Source organism: Osmerus eperlanus, chromosome 18 (assembly GCF_963692335.1).
Source record: "Osmerus eperlanus chromosome 18, fOsmEpe2.1, whole genome shotgun sequence".
NCBI lineage: Eukaryota > Metazoa > Chordata > Actinopteri > Osmeriformes > Osmeridae > Osmerus > Osmerus eperlanus.
This window is the reverse complement of record NC_085035.1, coordinates 571,535-588,427: the sequence shown is the minus strand read 5'-3', so window position 1 is coordinate 588,427 and position 16,893 is coordinate 571,535. Positions and strand designations below refer to the sequence as shown.

Genomic DNA, 16,893 nt, shown 5'->3' with positions numbered 1-16,893 from the left:
TGCTGAAATGTAATTGATTTAATATCCATAATGGGAAAATAGGCAATGTTTTCCATAACATTCCATAATGTCCATAACAATACACTAAATGGAAATAATCATCTACTGTCTGAAACACATTAAACTGTTCCACTGGATCAACCAGTTAAATATTTAGCTTTTAAAAGTTTCAGACATTAAAAAAAACATCTGTATGTAGTAAAATGTTGATTTACAGATTATAAAAATACAAAGTATATAAATTACAGGAAATATAATAGAATTGTAAATTTACAATATTTTGCCAAAATTATGAATGGACAGAGCTACAGAGGACTACTGTAAAATTTGATCAACAGACATACAGATATCTTGAAAAATGTCATTATGTCAGATTAGAGTCCTATGATAAATAAAATATAAGACTAATTCCATCACTATGGCTTTCAGATTGCATACAGTGAAAACCAGATGACGAAATGCATGAAAGGAAGCTTTTCCAACAACAATTCTTTAACTTAATTCTCAGTTATTTTCCTTCCAAACCGGTAGTGACCAGCAGTGACCAGTAGTGACCAGCAGGTGGCAGCGTTGCTGGCGTGCGCTCAGTGCAGGATGGTGATGCTGCGGTCGGCCACAGCGCAGGCGGGAAGGAGAGGCGCGCTGAACGTGTGTCTGACAGAGTGCAGGACCGCAAAGGATTCTGGGTCGTAGAACAGCAGCGTCTGGCTGGGCCAGTCCAGCAGCAGGCCGATGGTGCTGGGCCTGTGCACCACCTGCAGGGCGGTGCTCTTCCCCGCGTGGCAGAAGGAGAAGTCTCCGTCGTAGTGCGACAGAACCCAGGACTGGGCGTTGTAGCCCAGACGAGCCTCCTTCCCGGAGCCCTTGCGCTCCACGCTGGCGTAGCACACGCCCACCTTGAAGGCCGCGCTCTGCCCCACGTCCAGCACCCAGCTGTGGGTACCAGAGGACAGGGAGAGGGAGCCCAGGGCGTTGGGCCAGCAGTCGAAACGAGCGGGGTCGTAGGGCGGGGACTGGCGGGCCCGCTTGGGCAGGAAGGTCAGGGTGCAAAGGTCATCAGAGAGGGAGAGCAGAGAGCTGACAGTGCGCTCGTTAAATGTCAGGTTGGCTGAACCGTGAGCTGGAGAGGGGAGGGGAGGGGAGGGGAGGGGAAGAGGAGAAAGGAGGGGGGGGAGTACAGGGATATTAACTATGCACATACACTAGTGGTACCACTGGTAGAGGATCTCCCTGCAATGTAATGTTACTACAGTGTCTTATGACTGGGATAACCCATGACAGCCATCAGCCTGTCTTCACATCCTGTGGAAGGGGATTTACTTTGATTATGTGTTTCTGTGATATGCCATTGTTTGATCAAAGTTGTGTATGAGTGTGTGTTTGTTCTTATTTAAATGTGTTTTTGTGTGTTTATGTGTGTACCTGCCTGTGTGTGTGTGTGTGTCTCCTGTACAGGGTGCTGCTGTGCTACCTCACACACACACACACCAGCAGCAGGGCGCTGGTGTGTGTGTGCGTGTGTGTGTGTCCTCACCCACACCCCCCCAGCAGCAGGGCGCTGGTGTGTGTGTGTGTGTGTGTGTGTGCGTGTGTGTGTGTGTGTGTCCTCACCAGAGGGCCCCAGCAGCAGGGCGCTGGTGTGTGTGTGTGTGTGTCCTCACCAGAGGGCCCCAGCAGCAGGGCGCTGGTGTGTGTGTGTGTGTGTGTGCGTGTGTGTGTGTGTGTGTGTGCGTATGTGTGTGTGTGTGCGTGTGTGTGTGCGTGTGTGTGTGTCCTCACCAGAGGGCCCCAGCAGCAGGGCGCTGGTGTGTGTGTGTAGGTGTGTGTAGGTATGTGCGTGTGTCCTCACCAGAGGGCCCCAGCAGCAGGGCGCTGGTGTGTGTGTGTAGGTGTGTGTAGGTATGTGCGTGTGTCCTCACCAGAGGGCCCCAGCAGCAGGGCACTTGTGTGTGTGTGTAGGTGTGTGTGTGTGTGTGTCCTCACCAGAGGGCCCCAGCAGCAGGGCGCTGGTGTGTGTGTGTGTGTCCTCACCAGAGGGCCCCAGCAGCAGGGCGCTGGTGTGTGTGTGTGTGTGTCCTCACCAGAGGGCCCCAGCAGCAGGGCGCTGGCCCACAGGGCCCTCATCAGCCTGCTGGCCCCACAGCCTGCGGGCAGAGAGAGCTGCTCCGTGTCACATGGCTCCCCCACACCCTCCGCCTCCTCCACCCTGACAGAGACAGAGACACACATGTACTATTAGATAAAGGGTGTTCTCCAGAATGGTATTCATTTGTAGATAATTGTTATAAGTCAAAATGATTTTGAACAGTTTTACCTTTCAGCTATTTCTGAGCCTGCTGACTGAAAGAGAGAAACCAGATCTGTGATTCACCATCATCATCTTTATTAACATCTACACACACACCCAACATTTCCTACTGTGATAACCCTCCCTCATTCATCCTTTATCTCTCTCTTTCTCTATCCCCTATCACCCCCCTCTGTCTCACTCTCTCTCCTCTCCCCCTCTCCTCTCTAACTCTCCCCCTCGTTCCTCTCACCACTAGCAGCGTGTCGGGTGAGTGTGTGAGGGTGTGCACCAGGCGTGCTCGTGTGTTGGTGAGCGTGGCCAGGGCCTGGCTCCAGTGGGCTCTCTGGGTGAGGAGACACTGCTCCACCCTCTCCTGCTCCGTCTGCACCTCCTCCAGCAGCCTCTGCTCCTCCTCCTCCACCGCCTCCCGCACCGCGCTGCCCTGGGACACCACGCGCTCCCGCGCGCCCGCCGCCTCCAGCTGGGAGAGACACACACGTATACACACACAATCATGAGTGTGTGTGAATGTTGACAGCACGTGTGTATGTGTGTGTGTGGTCCTCACCTGCAGGGTGCGCTCCTTAATGCTCAGAGTGTGTGTGTGAGTGTGTGTGTGTGAGTGTGTGGTCCTCACCTGCAGAGTGCGCTCCTTACTGCTCAGAGTGTGTGTGTGTGTGTGTGTGTGTGTGGTCCTCACCTGCAGAGTGCGCTCCTTACTGCTCAGAGTGTGTGTGATGAAGCGCTCGATCCTCAAGGCCTGCAGCTGTATCTGCTCACACACGTCCACCAGCTGGTTCTGATCCCACACACACACACACACACACACACACACACATATCAATATACACAAATACACCCAAACACACACATGAACATACAAATAGCTTTGTAGGGGGTTAAATATTGGCCAAAAAAACAAAAACTAATTCCCTATGGTTTAAAGGAAGATGGGAAACTGAACAGTGTATTAGCATGAACCAAATAATGTCAATACAAATAGAATTACAGTTATTTGACTCTGGGTTAAATCAGAGCAAGAATTGTCAAAGTAAGGTTAAAATGAAATACGCATTTAATAACATTGCAAATGAATGAAATCAATTACAAGGCAAACATGTTACAAAATGAAGGATTTAAATCTTACCTACTCTACCATGATCATTGTAAATCAGAGAGAAGAAAGAGGTGAGCAAGGAGTAGGACAATAGGACAAGGGACAACTGAGGAGAAAGTCTCAGGAGATGAAGAATCCACAGAACAAATCATTACAATTCCCTTTATACACAAGGACAACCAATCAGACCAAATCTTGAATGGGGTGTGAGAGCCATCAAGTTGAGACCATCCAGTTTCTGCAGAAACACCCAGCCTTACAGCTTACACATGTTTACACCCTCAAACACGCGCACCATCACAGACAAACACACAATAACACACAGGTGATCCGTCTCTGACTCAGTGTGTCTCGTTAGCTTCTTGATATTCATGTATTCTTTCATTCCATCACAGTGCATCAACAGAGAGCTCTACTGGTGTCTAAGTGTCATGACATTAAAGTGTGTCACACTACACACCCACACCACACACCCATATACACATATTAAAGTGTGTCACAACACACATACCAGCACACGCACACACATGTATACACACACAGGCCTCCCCCCCCCACACACACACAGGCATACACACACAAACCCCCAACAAAAACAAGCTAATTCCTGGTGGCAGCTGAATTTGGCTGACCCAGTGCGATTTACGTAAACATTGTCAGAGTCTGTTATGTATTCAAATTTGTGATTTAGGTCTATGGTGCATAAACTTTAACCGGACCAACTCAAGTCTACATACTTACCGGCGACAATAAAAACGGTACATTAATCGATTAATTAGGCTGTTGTTTGTGACTCACCCGTACTACGGTTGCTCTGCTGGCCAGTCGCGTTACCGTGTGGCCCTGGCAAGACCCCACGACGGGACACTGCGAGCAGACGACTTTCTGCTCGGTGCAGCAAAACGAGTCGATTTCAGAGTCGTGTTCCACGCACAGTTCAGATTCACTGGAGAATATTCCCGATTCTGAGTCCGAGGTGGTCACGGCTGAAGGGCTCGAGGCGCCGGACAGCGCTGTGACTCCTTCCTTGCTAGGGTGAGTTCCGCTCTGCTGAAGTCCACTTGTATTCAAAGCGGAAAAAATGGGTTGTTGAAATTCTATTTTAACGTTTTTAAAACTGTCACCTTCCCCGGTGTCAGGGCCATCGTCCAGTAAAGACACCGGTATTAAATCACATTTATCCTCCTCCGCACTCATGGCGACTAGGACACTTAGCTGCGCGGATCGAGTCAGGTGCACTGCCGCACCTACACAACACAGGTGTATTCGGGTAGTCGGTGAACGCGGAAGTAACAGAGACTGAGGTCAGAGCTGACAAGCAAGTTGAGCAGGTGAGGGCACAGTTTCACTCCCAGTTTACTGTTTGTGCCCCAAAGATAAAATGTTGGTTTATTTACAATGTAGAGGCCTGAATGTGGACAATGGACATATAGCCGACATCAGTGATGGCAAAAGTACACACATCTTTCACTCAAGAAGAAGTAGCCTACAGATAGGCCTACTTAAGTTAAACAATACTTTTTCACTCAAGTCATAGTAAAGAGGTGTGGACATTAACTTAGGCCTAAGTAAAAAGTAGCCATACCTACTACCTGTTGGACTTTTTTTCAAAAATATTTTGTAATCTTTTTAACGTTTTATTCTAAACGTTTTTTTCGAAACGTTTTTTTGGAAAATATTTTTAGAACCATTCAAAACTTTTTTTCTCCACACAGTGAAATTAGAGAAGAGGAGGAGAGCAGAAAAGTAAAGCCTAAAACAGGAAAACAGAGCAGAGTACAGTCGAGTAGCTATATGTCTAATACAGAATAAAACTAAACTTGACTGATAGGAAATAGGTTTGTAAAGACTGAAAATATCTTCAATACAGTCTTAAGTCACCAATAGCCTACAATTTACAGTATAGTCTTAATATCAGATTTTCTTCATACAATGATATCTGAATTTAGATTTGATCAACGCTGTATTAACATTAAATTAGGCTATTGAAGTCAGGATACATAATCATAATTCTGTATGAACGAGAAATGTGTACGGTGTCTTTTGACTAAGAAATATCCATTGTGATAAACGTTTGAATCAATTTGATCATTAGTCGGCCTAAATAACATTATTAGAAATGTAATGTCTTTATCTTTTCCAAAGAAAGAAAGGTAGTTTGGTCCATCAACCGCAAATTGGTTATCATCATCTGGAACATGTCACTGCACCCCGCAAACAGGTTCCACAGTTTCGCGCTAAAATACAAGACGAGGAACACGTAATAGGGAAGTGACGGAATTTGGACAACAAAATGGGCGGTGCAACGACAATTCCTCGTTTTCTATTGGGGGATGGGATCGGACAGATTGTCCCGCCCCCAAATCTTGCTCGGATTTCCTTATGGTCTACGTTTTGAATCACTGAACAAAACCGAATCTCCCCACTCAATTCTTCTCAAAGAGCCGATTATTCTTTATATGATCACAACAGCGTACTTGTTCAGACGTTTAAATCGTTTTGATGAGTCGTTCGGTTCATTGAAAAGATTCGAATCCTTTGCAAAATTCACATCACCGTTTCCTACGCCAGCGGTGTGTGTATCCGAGGTTTGGAAGCGGGTGGGAAGGACCAAAATCGGGTAGTTACTGACCCTATTTACCGAACCTGGGAGCTCATCGGGGCTGGGGGGTCGCCCTGACGAGTTTTAAACCCAAAGATCGCCTCACCTGTTCTTACAGTTAGTTACTTGATCGTACGCTCTTCCAATGTCGGATTTCAAGCTCGGGATTGTTCGACTTGGCCGTGTGGCCGGGAAGGTGAGCTGGATCTGAGGGCTGCCATGTGCGACAAGGGGAGGGGATCACAAAAGCTCTTACAAAATGGCTCGTTGAGATAGATGATGGCACCGGTTGGGGCTTAATTCAGATTGTACCCTAAAAAGGGAACAGTCTACTTTGGGTTGTCATTTTGGACAGCTTTAGGTTGTTGGCCCACCTCGTATAGTTTGGGCGAATTCGCTCACGAAGCAAAGCCACCCAGCTCTAACTAGCTAAGCTAGCGGCTTGCTAAATGGTTAGCTAGCTAACTAGCTCTGGATAGCGAAGTTAGCCAGCGTCTAGACATAGGCCAGCTAGCTGATATGGAGCAACGACATTCTTTGAGAAGTGTAAAAAATGATCCGTTTCTCTAGGCTTTCATGTAGATTGGTGTAATTTCCATGCAACAGACTTGCAGGTTGATAGCTAGCCGTGTGAAATTGTAATGAGGAAGCCATTGCCACGCTCCATCCTAGATCTTCTTTGCAACGTGACAGTGCACCGGCATGACAGCCCGGCATTTGTCTACCAGTTAAAATAAATAAATTGTATATATGTGTGATGTCCGTTAACGCTAAAGTAAATGTGTGATTCATGAGACAGCGCGGTTGTCTGGTTTGTCATGGCTGTATACTAGAGTTGCGTTAGCTAGTTGAGATGAACAACGGATTAATTTGAGTTTTGAGTCTGTTACTTGACGTTTTGATGCCCTTATTCAACATATCCGATGTAACAATCGTGTATTCATACAATATTACATTTGCCTGATTGTAGAGTGAATTCGTGTTACGGTTAAGACATTTTTCTGCCATCCTCTCGTTGCCTGACATTTTTTCCAAACCGTTAAACCACTGACACATCACGTGCCAGCTTGGACCTCTGAACGCCAGTGTTGTACTAAAACACAATAGTCGGTCCCAGAGCGCCTGCATATCATGTTCAGACCTATCTATAATTCCTAACCAGACTTCAAGGTTTTGATTATATTAAATCGTCACATGCTCGGATCATGTGATCCGTAATGTCATTCCACACACCTTAACTTAAACAGCTCCGTTTTTTGTCCTGCCTTCCATTTTATATACCCAGCGAGTGTGATTCACTGGCAGTTGCTGTTTCTTGAGCATCACCCTCCAGCAATGTGTTTCCCATCTTCATACAGTAGCATCAAGACTGCTTATGAGTTAGTCAACCATTTAAGATGACTCCTTTGCTTTGTGTTGCAGACAAAATACACACTAATAGATGAACAAGACATACCGCTGGTGGAGAACTATGCTTTTGAGGTAAGAGAACAGGGATATATTCAAGCTCAAATGTGAATACAGATGAATAATACATAAATGTAAGATGTCAGTACCAGTGGATACTGTATTTAGCCCTCGTTGTGTTTCAGGCACGCATGGAGGTAGATGCGGACGGAAACGGCGCCAAGATCTTTGCGTACGCCTTCGACATCGGTAAGGGCCGCTGGGCCGGTCGGCCTCTACACGAGCTGCTCTGGTGAGTCCCTGCACAGTCACACAGGGTGGTGTAGCCCTGCACAGTCACACAGGGTGGTGTAGCCCAGCACAGTCACACAGGGTGGTGTAGCCCTGCACAGTCACACAGGGTGGGTGTAGCCCTGCACAGTCACACAGGGTGGTGTAGCCCTGCACAGTCACACAGGGTGGGTGTAGCCCTGCACAGTCACACAGGGTGGTGTAGCCCTGCACAGTCACACAGGGTGGTGTAGCCCTGCACAGTCACACAGGGTGGGAGTCAGGTGGCTGAGCGGTTAGGGAATCGGGCTAGTAATCTGAAGGTTGCCAGTTCGATTCCCGGCCGTGCAAAATGACGTTGTGTCCTTGGGCAAGGCACTTCACCCTACTTGCTTCGGGGGAATGTCCCTGTACTTACTGTAAGTCGCTCTGGATAAGAGCGTCTGCTAAATGACTAAATGTAAATGTAATGTAACGTAAATGTAGCCCAGCGGTTAGAGCAGGGGTGTTCAGCCCTGGTCCTGGTGCCCCCTGTCCTGTATGTTCTACATGCTTCCCTGCTCCAGCTGGCTTGTCGTCAAGCTCTGTGAGCCTGGTAACAAGCGCTCATTAGAATCAGGTGTGCTGGAGCAGGGAAACATGGAAAACATACAGGACAGTGGACCCTGAGGACAGGGTTGAACACCCCTGGGTTAGAGCATTTGACTGCTGATCTAGAGGTGGCAGGTTCGAATCCCCACCTGTAAGCGACTTTTTGATCGAAGCGTCTTCTAAATGAACAGTGTTTGGTGTGTGGGTGTAGCTGGTGGTGAGGATGGGGGGTGATTCATAGGGTAGTTGGAGACAACAGCTGATCTAGGGAAGGGGATAGCTCAGTGGTTAGAGCATTCGACTGCTGAAGAAGAGGCGGCAGGTTTGAATTCCCCTCAGATTAAATGTCTGCTTGATGAACACACTTTTTTTTATTAATATTGCTTCATTCCTGTGCCCCCCTCCTCCCAGGGAGAAGCACAGAGGAGGCATCGCCCCCAGTTTCCAGGTGGTCCACATCAACTCGGTCACCGTGGACAACCGTCTGGACAACCTTCGACTTGTCCCTGTGGGCTGGTGCCCCAAGCCCGAGGAGATCTCCAGCAAGCAGAGGTAACCTTGCACGCCCCCCTCACCCCACGCTGCCCTCGCACGCCCCCCTCACCCCACGCTGCCCTCGCACTCACCCCACGCTGCCCTCGCACGCCCCCCTCACCCCACGCTGCCCTCGCACGCCCCCCTCACCCCACGCTGCCCTCGCACGCCCCCCTCACCCCACGCTGCCCTCGCACGCCCCCCTCACCCCACGCTGCCCTCGCACGCCCCCCTCACCCCACGCTGCCCTCGCACGCTCCCCTCACCCTGTCGATTGATCTCAGTACAGCCACAACTGTGCTGCTTTTATAATGGATCTCAGTATTTTGGAATAGTTGTTAAATTATACAAAAATCTATACGTTTATGTGACTATTGTCAAAAATATATTTCATTTTGTTCAAACCTGCGGGAGATAGAAAGTTAAGTGCTACTACCACCAGAACCTGAGATCTGTGTGTGTGTGTGTGTGCACGTGTGTGTGCTCGTGTGTGGGGGACCTGGACCAAATAATGTTCGAAGAGGTCCAGTGAGTATTTTTGGTTGTAATGCACGTCCCTGTTCTAGAGTGACCTGACCTACCTAGTGCTGTAGATGCTACTGCAAGGCTCAATGTGTACCTTGATGTATAAAACGTAGCTTTGAGAAAGAGCAGTCCCCACCTCACTGTCCCCTCCCCCCCCAGAGCAGTCCCCACCTCACTGTCCCCTCCCCCCCAGAGCAGTCCCCACCTCACTGTCCCCTCCTCCCCCAGAGCAGTCCCCACCTCACTGTCCCCTCCTCCCCCAGAGAGCAGTCCCCTCCTCACTGTCCCCTCCTCCCCCAGAGCAGTCCCATCCTCACTGTCCCCTCCTCCCCCAGAGCAGTCCCACCTCACTGTCCCCTCCTCCCCCAGAGAGCAGTCCCCTCCTCACTGTCCCCTCCTCCCCCAGAGCAGTCCCCACCTCACTGTCCCCTCCTCCCCCAGAGCAGTCCCCACCTCACTGTCCCCTCCTCCCCCAGAGCAGTCCCCACCTCACTGTCCCCTCCTCCCCCAGAGAGCAGTCCCCTCCTCACTGTCCCCTCCTCCCCCAGAGCAGTCCCATCCTCACTGTCCCCTCCTCCCCCAGAGCAGTCCCACCTCACTGTCCCCTCCTCCCCCAGAGAGCAGTCCCCTCCTCACTGTCCCCTCCTCCCCCAGAGCAGTCCCCTCCTCACTGTCCCCTCCTCCCCCAGAGCAGTCCCCACCTCACTGCCCCTCCCCCCCCCAGAGAGCAGTCCCATCCTCACTGTCCCCTCCCCCCCCCAGAGAGCAGTCCCCACCTCACTGTCCCCTCCTCCCCCAGAGCAGTCCCCACCTCACTGTCCCCTCCTCCCCCAGAGCAGTCCCCACCTCACTGTCCCCTCCTCCCCCAGAGAGCAGTCCCTGTACTGGCTGGCCATCCAGCAGGTGCCAGCCGATCCTGTGGAGGAGCAGTACCTGGAGCTGAGCCGGACGCGCTACTACAACGCCAACGGGGAGCTGGTGGAGGAGGAGGAGTGCTCCTGCACCTACTACGAGTGTCACTATCCTCCCTGCTCACTCATAGAGAGGAGGGTACGTACACCGCCCCCTGGTGGAGTGGAGGAGTCTGGGTGTGGAGGAGTCTGGGTGTGGAGGAGTCTGGGTGTGGAGGAGTCTGGGTGTGGAGGAGTCTGGGTGTGGAGGAGTCTGGGTGTGGAGGAGCCTGGGTGTGGAGGAGCCTGGGTGTGGAGGAGTCTGGGTGTGGAGGAGTCTGGGTGTGGAGGAGTCTGGGTGTGGAGGAGTCTGGGTGTGGAGGAGTCTGGGTGTGGAGGAGTCTGGGTGTGGAGGAGTCTGGGTGTGGAGGAGTCTGGGTGTGGAGGAGTCTGGGTGTGGAGGAGTCTGGGTGTGGAGGAGTCTGGGTGTGGAGGAGTCTGGGTGTGGAGGAGTCTGGGTGTGGAGGAGTCTGGGTGTGGAGGAGTCTGGGTGTGGAGGAGTCTGGGTGTGGAGGAGTCTGGGTGTGGAGGAGTCTGGGTGTGGAGGAGTCTGGGTGTGGAGGAGTCTGGGTGTGGAGGAGTCTGGGTGTGGAGGAGCCTGGGTGTGGAGGAGCCTGGGTGTGGAGGAGTCTGGGTGGTTTCGCCTGTGGTGTTTAGAACTGGAAGAACTTTGTTTATCAAATGTTTTTATCCGAAGCGACGTCCAGGGGAGGGAATTAAACCTTAAACCTCTTTATCTGCAGTAACATGCTCCAACCACTGAGCATTAATAATATCACAACTGCATTACAACATCTCAACCACAGTACTACATAGGGCTTGCGTATCTTGTTTTGAGAAATACTAAATACTTTTATCTTGTTTTGAGAAATACTAAGTTGTTTCGTTGATCTCTGGTGTGCTGCTGTGTAGCTTTACTTCCTGTCTGTCTCAGCTCTTCTTCTAGGTGTGTTGTTGTGTAGCTCTACTTCCTGTCTGTGTGTTAACTCTCTTCTTCTCTCCTCAGCTGAGAGAGTTCAACATTTGCGGCCGCTGCCAGGTGGCACGCTACTGCGGCTCCCAGTGCCAGCAGAGAGACTGGCCTGCCCATAAGAAACAGTGTCGGGAACGCAAGAGGGTGCTGGCACTGGAGTCTGAGCCGGAGCGATGATCCCCTCTCCTGGGGAGGAGCCCGGGGAGGAGGACCTGGGAGGAGGAGGGTGGTCTGCTGACAGAGGACAGTGTTGGTTTGGATGGGGAGATGAGGGAGGCACGAAAAACTACATTTCCCAGAGACTGGTAAATCTCCATAGCTTGCTCACCACGTTGATGGGGATGATGGGAAATGTATTTTTTATTTTATTATTTTGATTTCTTCGTGAGAGGGAGACCCTCGATCTACCTGCTGCTATGGATTTGTATGTTTGGGTAACAAAGAGGTCCCATTGGATGAAACTGCGTGTGCTTCTCTGAACTGTGATTGGCTACGTACAGTCGTCATCATCATCATCAGCTTTCTCCTTCCACCCACCAACCAGTAGTGTGTGTGTGAGCGTGTGTGTGTAGCCGTGGGGATCGAGGGATGACTTTAGCTGCCTGCAAGTCATCTGGTACTTTGAGACACGGATCTCATCACTGAGAGCTCTCAAGGACCACCTCCCCATCCCTCACCTCCCCATCCCTCACCTCCCCATCCCTCACCTCCCCATCCCTCACCTCCCCATCACTCACCTCCACCTCCCCATCACTGGTGTCGCACTACCAGTGTTGTGCGTGTACAGTATGTATGTATGTGTGTGTGTGTGTGTGTGTTGCCAACGTGGACTGAAGGACATTGATGACATGTGAACGTGAGAACTTGTCTTTTTTTGTTTTCGGTATTTTCACTTTGTGTGTGGGAGGGAGAGGGTTAGAAGATGTGCTGTTCGGAGCTGTTTCTCTGGTGTTAAACTTCCTGAAACGTCCTTCCTGTCTGTCTCACTCTGTGTCGATGCAACGACTCATCCCTCCAGATGCTCAGTCACTAAGCGCTCCAGGACAGTGGGGGTTCTGGGATGATGAACCTGAACCCCTCCCACACACACCTGGTCGGATTCCTCTCGAAGGAAACACGGAGCCTCTACTATCAATTCCAGTTATTGTTTTCCGTCGGACATTAAAATAAATTGTTTTGTGTGTCAACGTGATTGTAGCAGAAATGATGCTCATGTTTGTTTTTGGAGACTGCTTACCCTGCCCACTCGTAATCTCTCTGCTCACCCGCCCAGCGTGTCTTCCTGTCCGCTTCCTGGTGATGAATCCCAATGAAGGCTCTCCCTCCTGGGTGTTAGGATCAGACACGTGACTCTTCGCTTGGCTGTTTAGCGTGTGTGGATGGATTCAGAACACTGTGCACTGACCTGCTGTACCTGCTCTCCCACCAGTATCTTTAACAGTCATAGAGGATGAGAGATTAGGGGGAGGACGAGTTTGAAATGTCGGGCGTCAGATTTTCTTCTTTTTTTAAAGAAAGAATAAAACATTAATTACATAGCATAAGGAGCTGCAGTTTGTGAATGGAAGAGCAGTCGAGGTTAACTGACCTCTTTTCACTGTAAAATGAAAAATAAAATAAAGTTTAAAGAATGTTTGACGTCTTGCTGTTAGGAGTTTGTGTGAATTTTTGAGAAATGTTGTTTTCATGCTTCATGTAAAGTCGATGAACCAGGACCAGGATGACGGCAGCCCAGGGGGAGGGCGGTAGAAACGGTCTGATTCGGACCAGACCCAACCTGACCCTGGTAGAAGTGTTGTGGGTGTCTGAATTAAAATGTAAAACATTTAAATCTCACCAAAATCGTTGTCCTTCTGAGCCTTATTTATGTCTCAGAGTAAACCCAAGCAGGCAAGAGACGGGTGAGACAGACTGACTGGAAATACGTTCCAAATTCTCAGTTTTTCTTACCTCCACTCGTTTCCTCAATGTTTTTTCCCTCTCTTTTCCAGGATATGCCTTTAGGACCCAGGGGAGAAGTGAAGTCAGGGGAAGACCTAACCGTACCTGAATCGTGTTTTTTTGTGGATTGGGATTACGGTATTTACGATTTCTATGTGTGCGTTTTGAGTGCAGTGTTTTACAAAATGACCAAACCGTCAGAAAAATGCTAACCCTAACCCAAGTTATCATTTAGTGCGTTAAAAAGTTAAATATGCTAAACTTTTATGATCGTTTTCATTGTCTGGACGAGCAATAGTTGCAATGTCGATACCAATCCACACGAGGTCGTTGTTCATTAGATGTACAGAGAACTTTCCGTTTCCTTGTCTTCTTCGTGCTTTCCTCCAACCGTACACGGAAGTTGCATGTTAAGTAACAACAATGATGAGCATTCTGACTTTAAGGCACGAGTTTAAGTCATTATAGGTTAGAAACTAAGCGACTTTATCGCAACCTGTCGCACACAAGATGGTCAACATTGGGCTTACGAAGGTTGACGATGCCATTGCGGCAAAACATCCGGTGTGTGTTTCACCTTTTGATCTGCTGTCAGTGTTCCAGTCTGCAGAGGACAATGACTGTCTATGACAAATTACCTAAACTAGCAAATAGTCATTATTATGGACTTGCACGTAACCCCAAACAAGTTGCTGTCTACGAGAAATGATTTTGTTGAACGATAGAGACATTCTAAGTTACTGGTGAGATAGCTTGGTAGATGCCTAACGCGGCTTAGCAACATGTATGTTCTCTTCAGGGTTTACAGCAGTATGCAGCCTGTCAGTCACACGCGTTCATGAAAGGAATCGGGACCTTCATGTTAGGTGAGTTTTTTATTGAGTTGATTTATCGATTTTGGTTTTGAATATATGTACTTGTGAACGTCGGATGTGCACTATTTGTATCTTGCGTCTGCAAAATGAAATGTAGGGTCAGTCAGCATTGTAATATGTTTCAGATGGTTAAACAATAAACATCTGGTGATTTCACCCCCCCACCCCCCCCCAGGCACCGCGGGGCTGTTCCTCGTGCAGGGACTGCTTCAGAAGAAGCTTCCTTACCCCCTGCAATGGAACCTGCTCGTCTCTACAGGTGAGACACACCTGCATGCACAGGAACAGCATAGGAAAGTAAAGGATGTTTGAATGAGCAGCCATTAGATCTGTAAAGCTGTACACATCATGTGAGTTTTCAAGGTGCACAGGAATGATCAGGTCCTGCTCCTCTTTCCTAGCCATCTAAACAAATAAGGCCTAAACCTACTACTATTCTAGGACATATATAATATAAATAATATGGGGAGTCAGATGGCTGAGCGGTGAGGGAGTCGGGCTAGTAATCTGAAGGTTGCCAGTTCGATTCCCGGCCATGCTAAATGACGTTGTGTCCTTGGGCAAGGCACTTCACCCTACTTGCCTCGGGGGAATGTCCCTGTACTTACTGTAAGTCGCTCTGGATAAGAGCGTCTGCTAAATGACTAAATGTAAATATGGATTTGAGTTATAATGTGTAAGATAAACCACAGAAGAGAAGATATAAGCTATGGAGTGTAAACAGTGTCTGGTGTATCTAACCCCCCCAGCCGCCTCCTCTGTGGGGAGCTACTTTGTGACGCGCTGGGAGACAAAGCGATGCACAGACCTCTGGATCCTGACAGAGAAGGGCAAGCTACCGGACACAACACCACAGAGTGAGCACACACACACTCATACACACACACATACATACACACACACTCATACACAAACATTTATACACACACACACATTTTGTCTGTTGTCACATCCTGTCCCAGGGTTTGGTGTAGCCGTGTGTAAGCCTGCTTCCTCAGAGTGTCAGTGGATGAAAGTTTGCTTAGCGCAGGCTAGTGAGCTAAAACAGTACAATACACACAACACAACACAGACAAATGAAACCAATACAGCTCCATTCACAAACAGTACATCACATATAAACAGCAGCATACAGTGCATGGTGTTCATGTTGGAGCTGGGATGTGAGTCTGTGTGTCTGTCAGCTGCAGCGGCCAGGCCAGAGGCCGGCGGGGCCCACGAGGCCGGCGGGGCCCACGAGGCCGGCGGGGCCCACGAGGCCGGCGGGGCCCACGAGGCCGGCGGGGCCCACGAGGCCGGCGGGGCCCACGAGGCCGGCGGGGCCCACGAGGCCGGCGGGGCCCACGAGGCCGGTGAGGCCGCGGGGCCCAGGAAGACTCAGTACGGGGACACGATGGAGTGATGACCACGCACCATGACGGCAGCACTCTTACACACACACACACACACATGAAAAAATACTTTTATTTATTCTAACTTTGACTTTGTTGTGGTTTCAGGATGCTCTCCTGTCACACACACACACACACCGCTCTTATTTGCAGATACAGCTTTGTTGGAGTTCCACAAATCTGTTTGCATATTTCATGGGATTTGGATGCTAAGCTTTGGTATAATTCTTATGCATTAGCTGGCCTGTCGTACTGCAGATAACGTGTAGTTCCAACACACACCACTAGTGGCCAGCACAGTTCTCACTTTCTTGTGTAACTATTAACAGGTTGCAGTACAGGATGTTTGAGATAAATGATGCCTTATATGAAGGTGAATTAGGGTCAGAAAGATGTTTAGGACTCGCACCACAGCTTCAGTCCAGTTTTATGATTCTGAAGATGATGGAAGGAAAAATAATCCTGAATGACAAACGGTTTGAAATTTCATTTTTGTCTCTAAACTCAGTCTAGGAGCATATTTCTGTTCAGAACATGTGCTGTTTAATTCAATAAAATTATTTGAAGAAAAAAATGTGCAAAGTAGAGGCAGTTTTTTGTTGAAGTGTTCTGTGTGGTGTTTGTGTTTAATGGTGCTCTGATCCTACTTTATTTACAGATTACCACACATAATCCTTCCACTTTCACATCAGTCCTGAACCCAGGGGTCATTTCCTGACCGGCCCTGATGAGAGGGAGCTGAGAGGAGCGATGAAACACACAGGAGAAGCTCCCAGACCAGGGACACCAGAGACACCAGAGACACCATGCTCTGGAACAAAAAGCTTAGTTACACGAGTGATTTGTGAAGTTGCGAGTGGTGAACTCTGAACTCGCAGAGTACTGACCCTACTGTAACGTTCAGCAGGGATCGGCTGAAATGGATTAGCCCAAATTGTTCATTTCCTGTGAGCGATAAGCTTGAGATTTACTCCGTAAACAACGGCTTTCTTGTTGTGCTACATACCGTAGTGTACCAGAACTAGAGCAACAGCTGAGGCGACAGTGAAAACACACACACACACACTCTCTCACACACACAATCTCACACACACACTCTCACACACACTCTCTCTCACACACACACACACACTCTCGCTTCTCCAACATGTGGAACAGCAGCCTCACACCTCAGGTGTGAACACCATTAGGTGTCATTCGGAGGCGTGAGGGCATGTCATCGTTTGGTGGGTTCATCAGTTTGACCCTTAACCCTCGTGCTGCCTTCGGGTCACATGACCCAAAGGTTCATAACGAACCATCGTTGTGTTTACCCAATTTTACCCAATACAAAAACAAATTAAAATAATTTTCTTTTAACCTTTGCAATGTGGGGGGTCTGAGACAGCCCAACGGTTAAAAGAAAATGCTTCACTTTGTCTTTGTAT

The 16,893-nt window shown here is 49.1% G+C and overlaps 3 protein-coding genes across 7 annotated transcripts; 2 read left to right on the top strand and 1 right to left on the bottom strand.

The window, feature by feature from the left end:
• Nucleotides 1-4,682, bottom strand: bspry (B-box and SPRY domain containing). The gene is made up of 6 exons (XM_062484538.1): nt 4,206-4,682; nt 2,991-3,089; nt 2,541-2,771; nt 2,315-2,340; nt 2,082-2,206; nt 1-1,120 (listed from the first exon to the last, which is right to left on the bottom strand). The coding sequence occupies exons 1-6, from the start codon at nt 4,602-4,604 to the stop codon at nt 585-587; spliced, it is 1,416 nt and encodes a 471-aa protein (XP_062340522.1). The 5' UTR covers nt 4,605-4,682; the 3' UTR covers nt 1-584.
• A 1,192-nt stretch (nt 4,683-5,874) lies between these two features.
• On the top strand, nt 5,875-12,897 carry zmynd19 (zinc finger, MYND-type containing 19). 2 transcript variants are annotated; one of them, XR_009932669.1, is made up of 7 exons: nt 5,875-6,205; nt 7,432-7,491; nt 7,602-7,708; nt 8,689-8,829; nt 10,206-10,386; nt 11,293-11,564; nt 12,533-12,897. XR_009932669.1 is itself a non-coding variant. In XM_062484114.1 (6 exons), exons 1-6 carry the CDS (start codon nt 6,155-6,157, stop codon nt 11,434-11,436), a joined length of 684 nt encoding a protein of 227 aa, XP_062340098.1. In that variant the 5' UTR covers nt 5,875-6,154; the 3' UTR covers nt 11,437-12,897. The 2 variants fall into 2 exon arrangements, 1 of the variants encoding a protein (XP_062340098.1); XM_062484114.1 differs by having other exon boundaries at nt 11,293-12,897.
• Nucleotides 12,898-13,394: 497 nt separating this feature from the next.
• Nucleotides 13,395-16,034, top strand: tmem141 (transmembrane protein 141). 4 transcript variants are annotated; one of them, XM_062484119.1, is made up of 7 exons: nt 13,395-13,764; nt 14,000-14,066; nt 14,251-14,334; nt 14,825-14,932; nt 15,266-15,282; nt 15,364-15,396; nt 15,433-16,034. In XM_062484119.1, the coding sequence occupies exons 1-7, from the start codon at nt 13,711-13,713 to the stop codon at nt 15,475-15,477; spliced, it is 408 nt and encodes a 135-aa protein (XP_062340103.1). In that variant the 5' UTR covers nt 13,395-13,710; the 3' UTR covers nt 15,478-16,034. The 4 variants fall into 4 exon arrangements, with proteins under 4 accessions (XP_062340103.1, XP_062340100.1, XP_062340101.1 ...); XM_062484116.1 differs by having other exon boundaries at nt 15,260-15,282; XM_062484117.1 differs by lacking the exon at nt 15,364-15,396 and having other exon boundaries at nt 15,400-16,034.
• The last annotated feature ends 859 nt before the right edge of the window (nt 16,035-16,893 follow it).

Coding starts and splice junctions, on each gene's coding strand:
- tmem141 (XM_062484115.1), top strand. CDS start 13,711: ATGGTCAACATTGGGCTTACGAAGGTTGACGATGCCATTGCGGCAAAA. Junction 14,067..14,250: donor AATCGGGACCTTCATGTTAG/GTGAGTTTTTTA, acceptor ACCCCCCCCCAG/GCACCGCGGGGCTGTTCCTC. Junction 14,335..14,824: donor GAACCTGCTCGTCTCTACAG/GTGAGACACACC, acceptor TAACCCCCCCAG/CCGCCTCCTCTGTGGGGAGC.
- zmynd19 (XM_062484114.1), top strand. CDS start 6,155: ATGTCGGATTTCAAGCTCGGGATTGTTCGACTTGGCCGTGTGGCCGGG. Junction 6,206..7,431: donor TTGGCCGTGTGGCCGGGAAG/GTGAGCTGGATC, acceptor TTTGTGTTGCAG/ACAAAATACACACTAATAGA. Junction 7,709..8,688: donor CCTCTACACGAGCTGCTCTG/GTGAGTCCCTGC, acceptor CCCTCCTCCCAG/GGAGAAGCACAGAGGAGGCA.
- bspry (XM_062484538.1), bottom strand. CDS start 4,604: ATGAGTGCGGAGGAGGATAAATGTGATTTAATACCGGTGTCTTTACTG. Junction 2,207..2,314: donor GGCTCAGAAATAGCTGAAAG/GTAAAACTGTTC, acceptor TGTCTCTGTCAG/GGTGGAGGAGGCGGAGGGTG. Junction 1,121..2,081: donor CCTGCTGCTGGGGCCCTCTG/GTGAGGACACAC, acceptor TCCCCTCTCCAG/CTCACGGTTCAGCCAACCTG.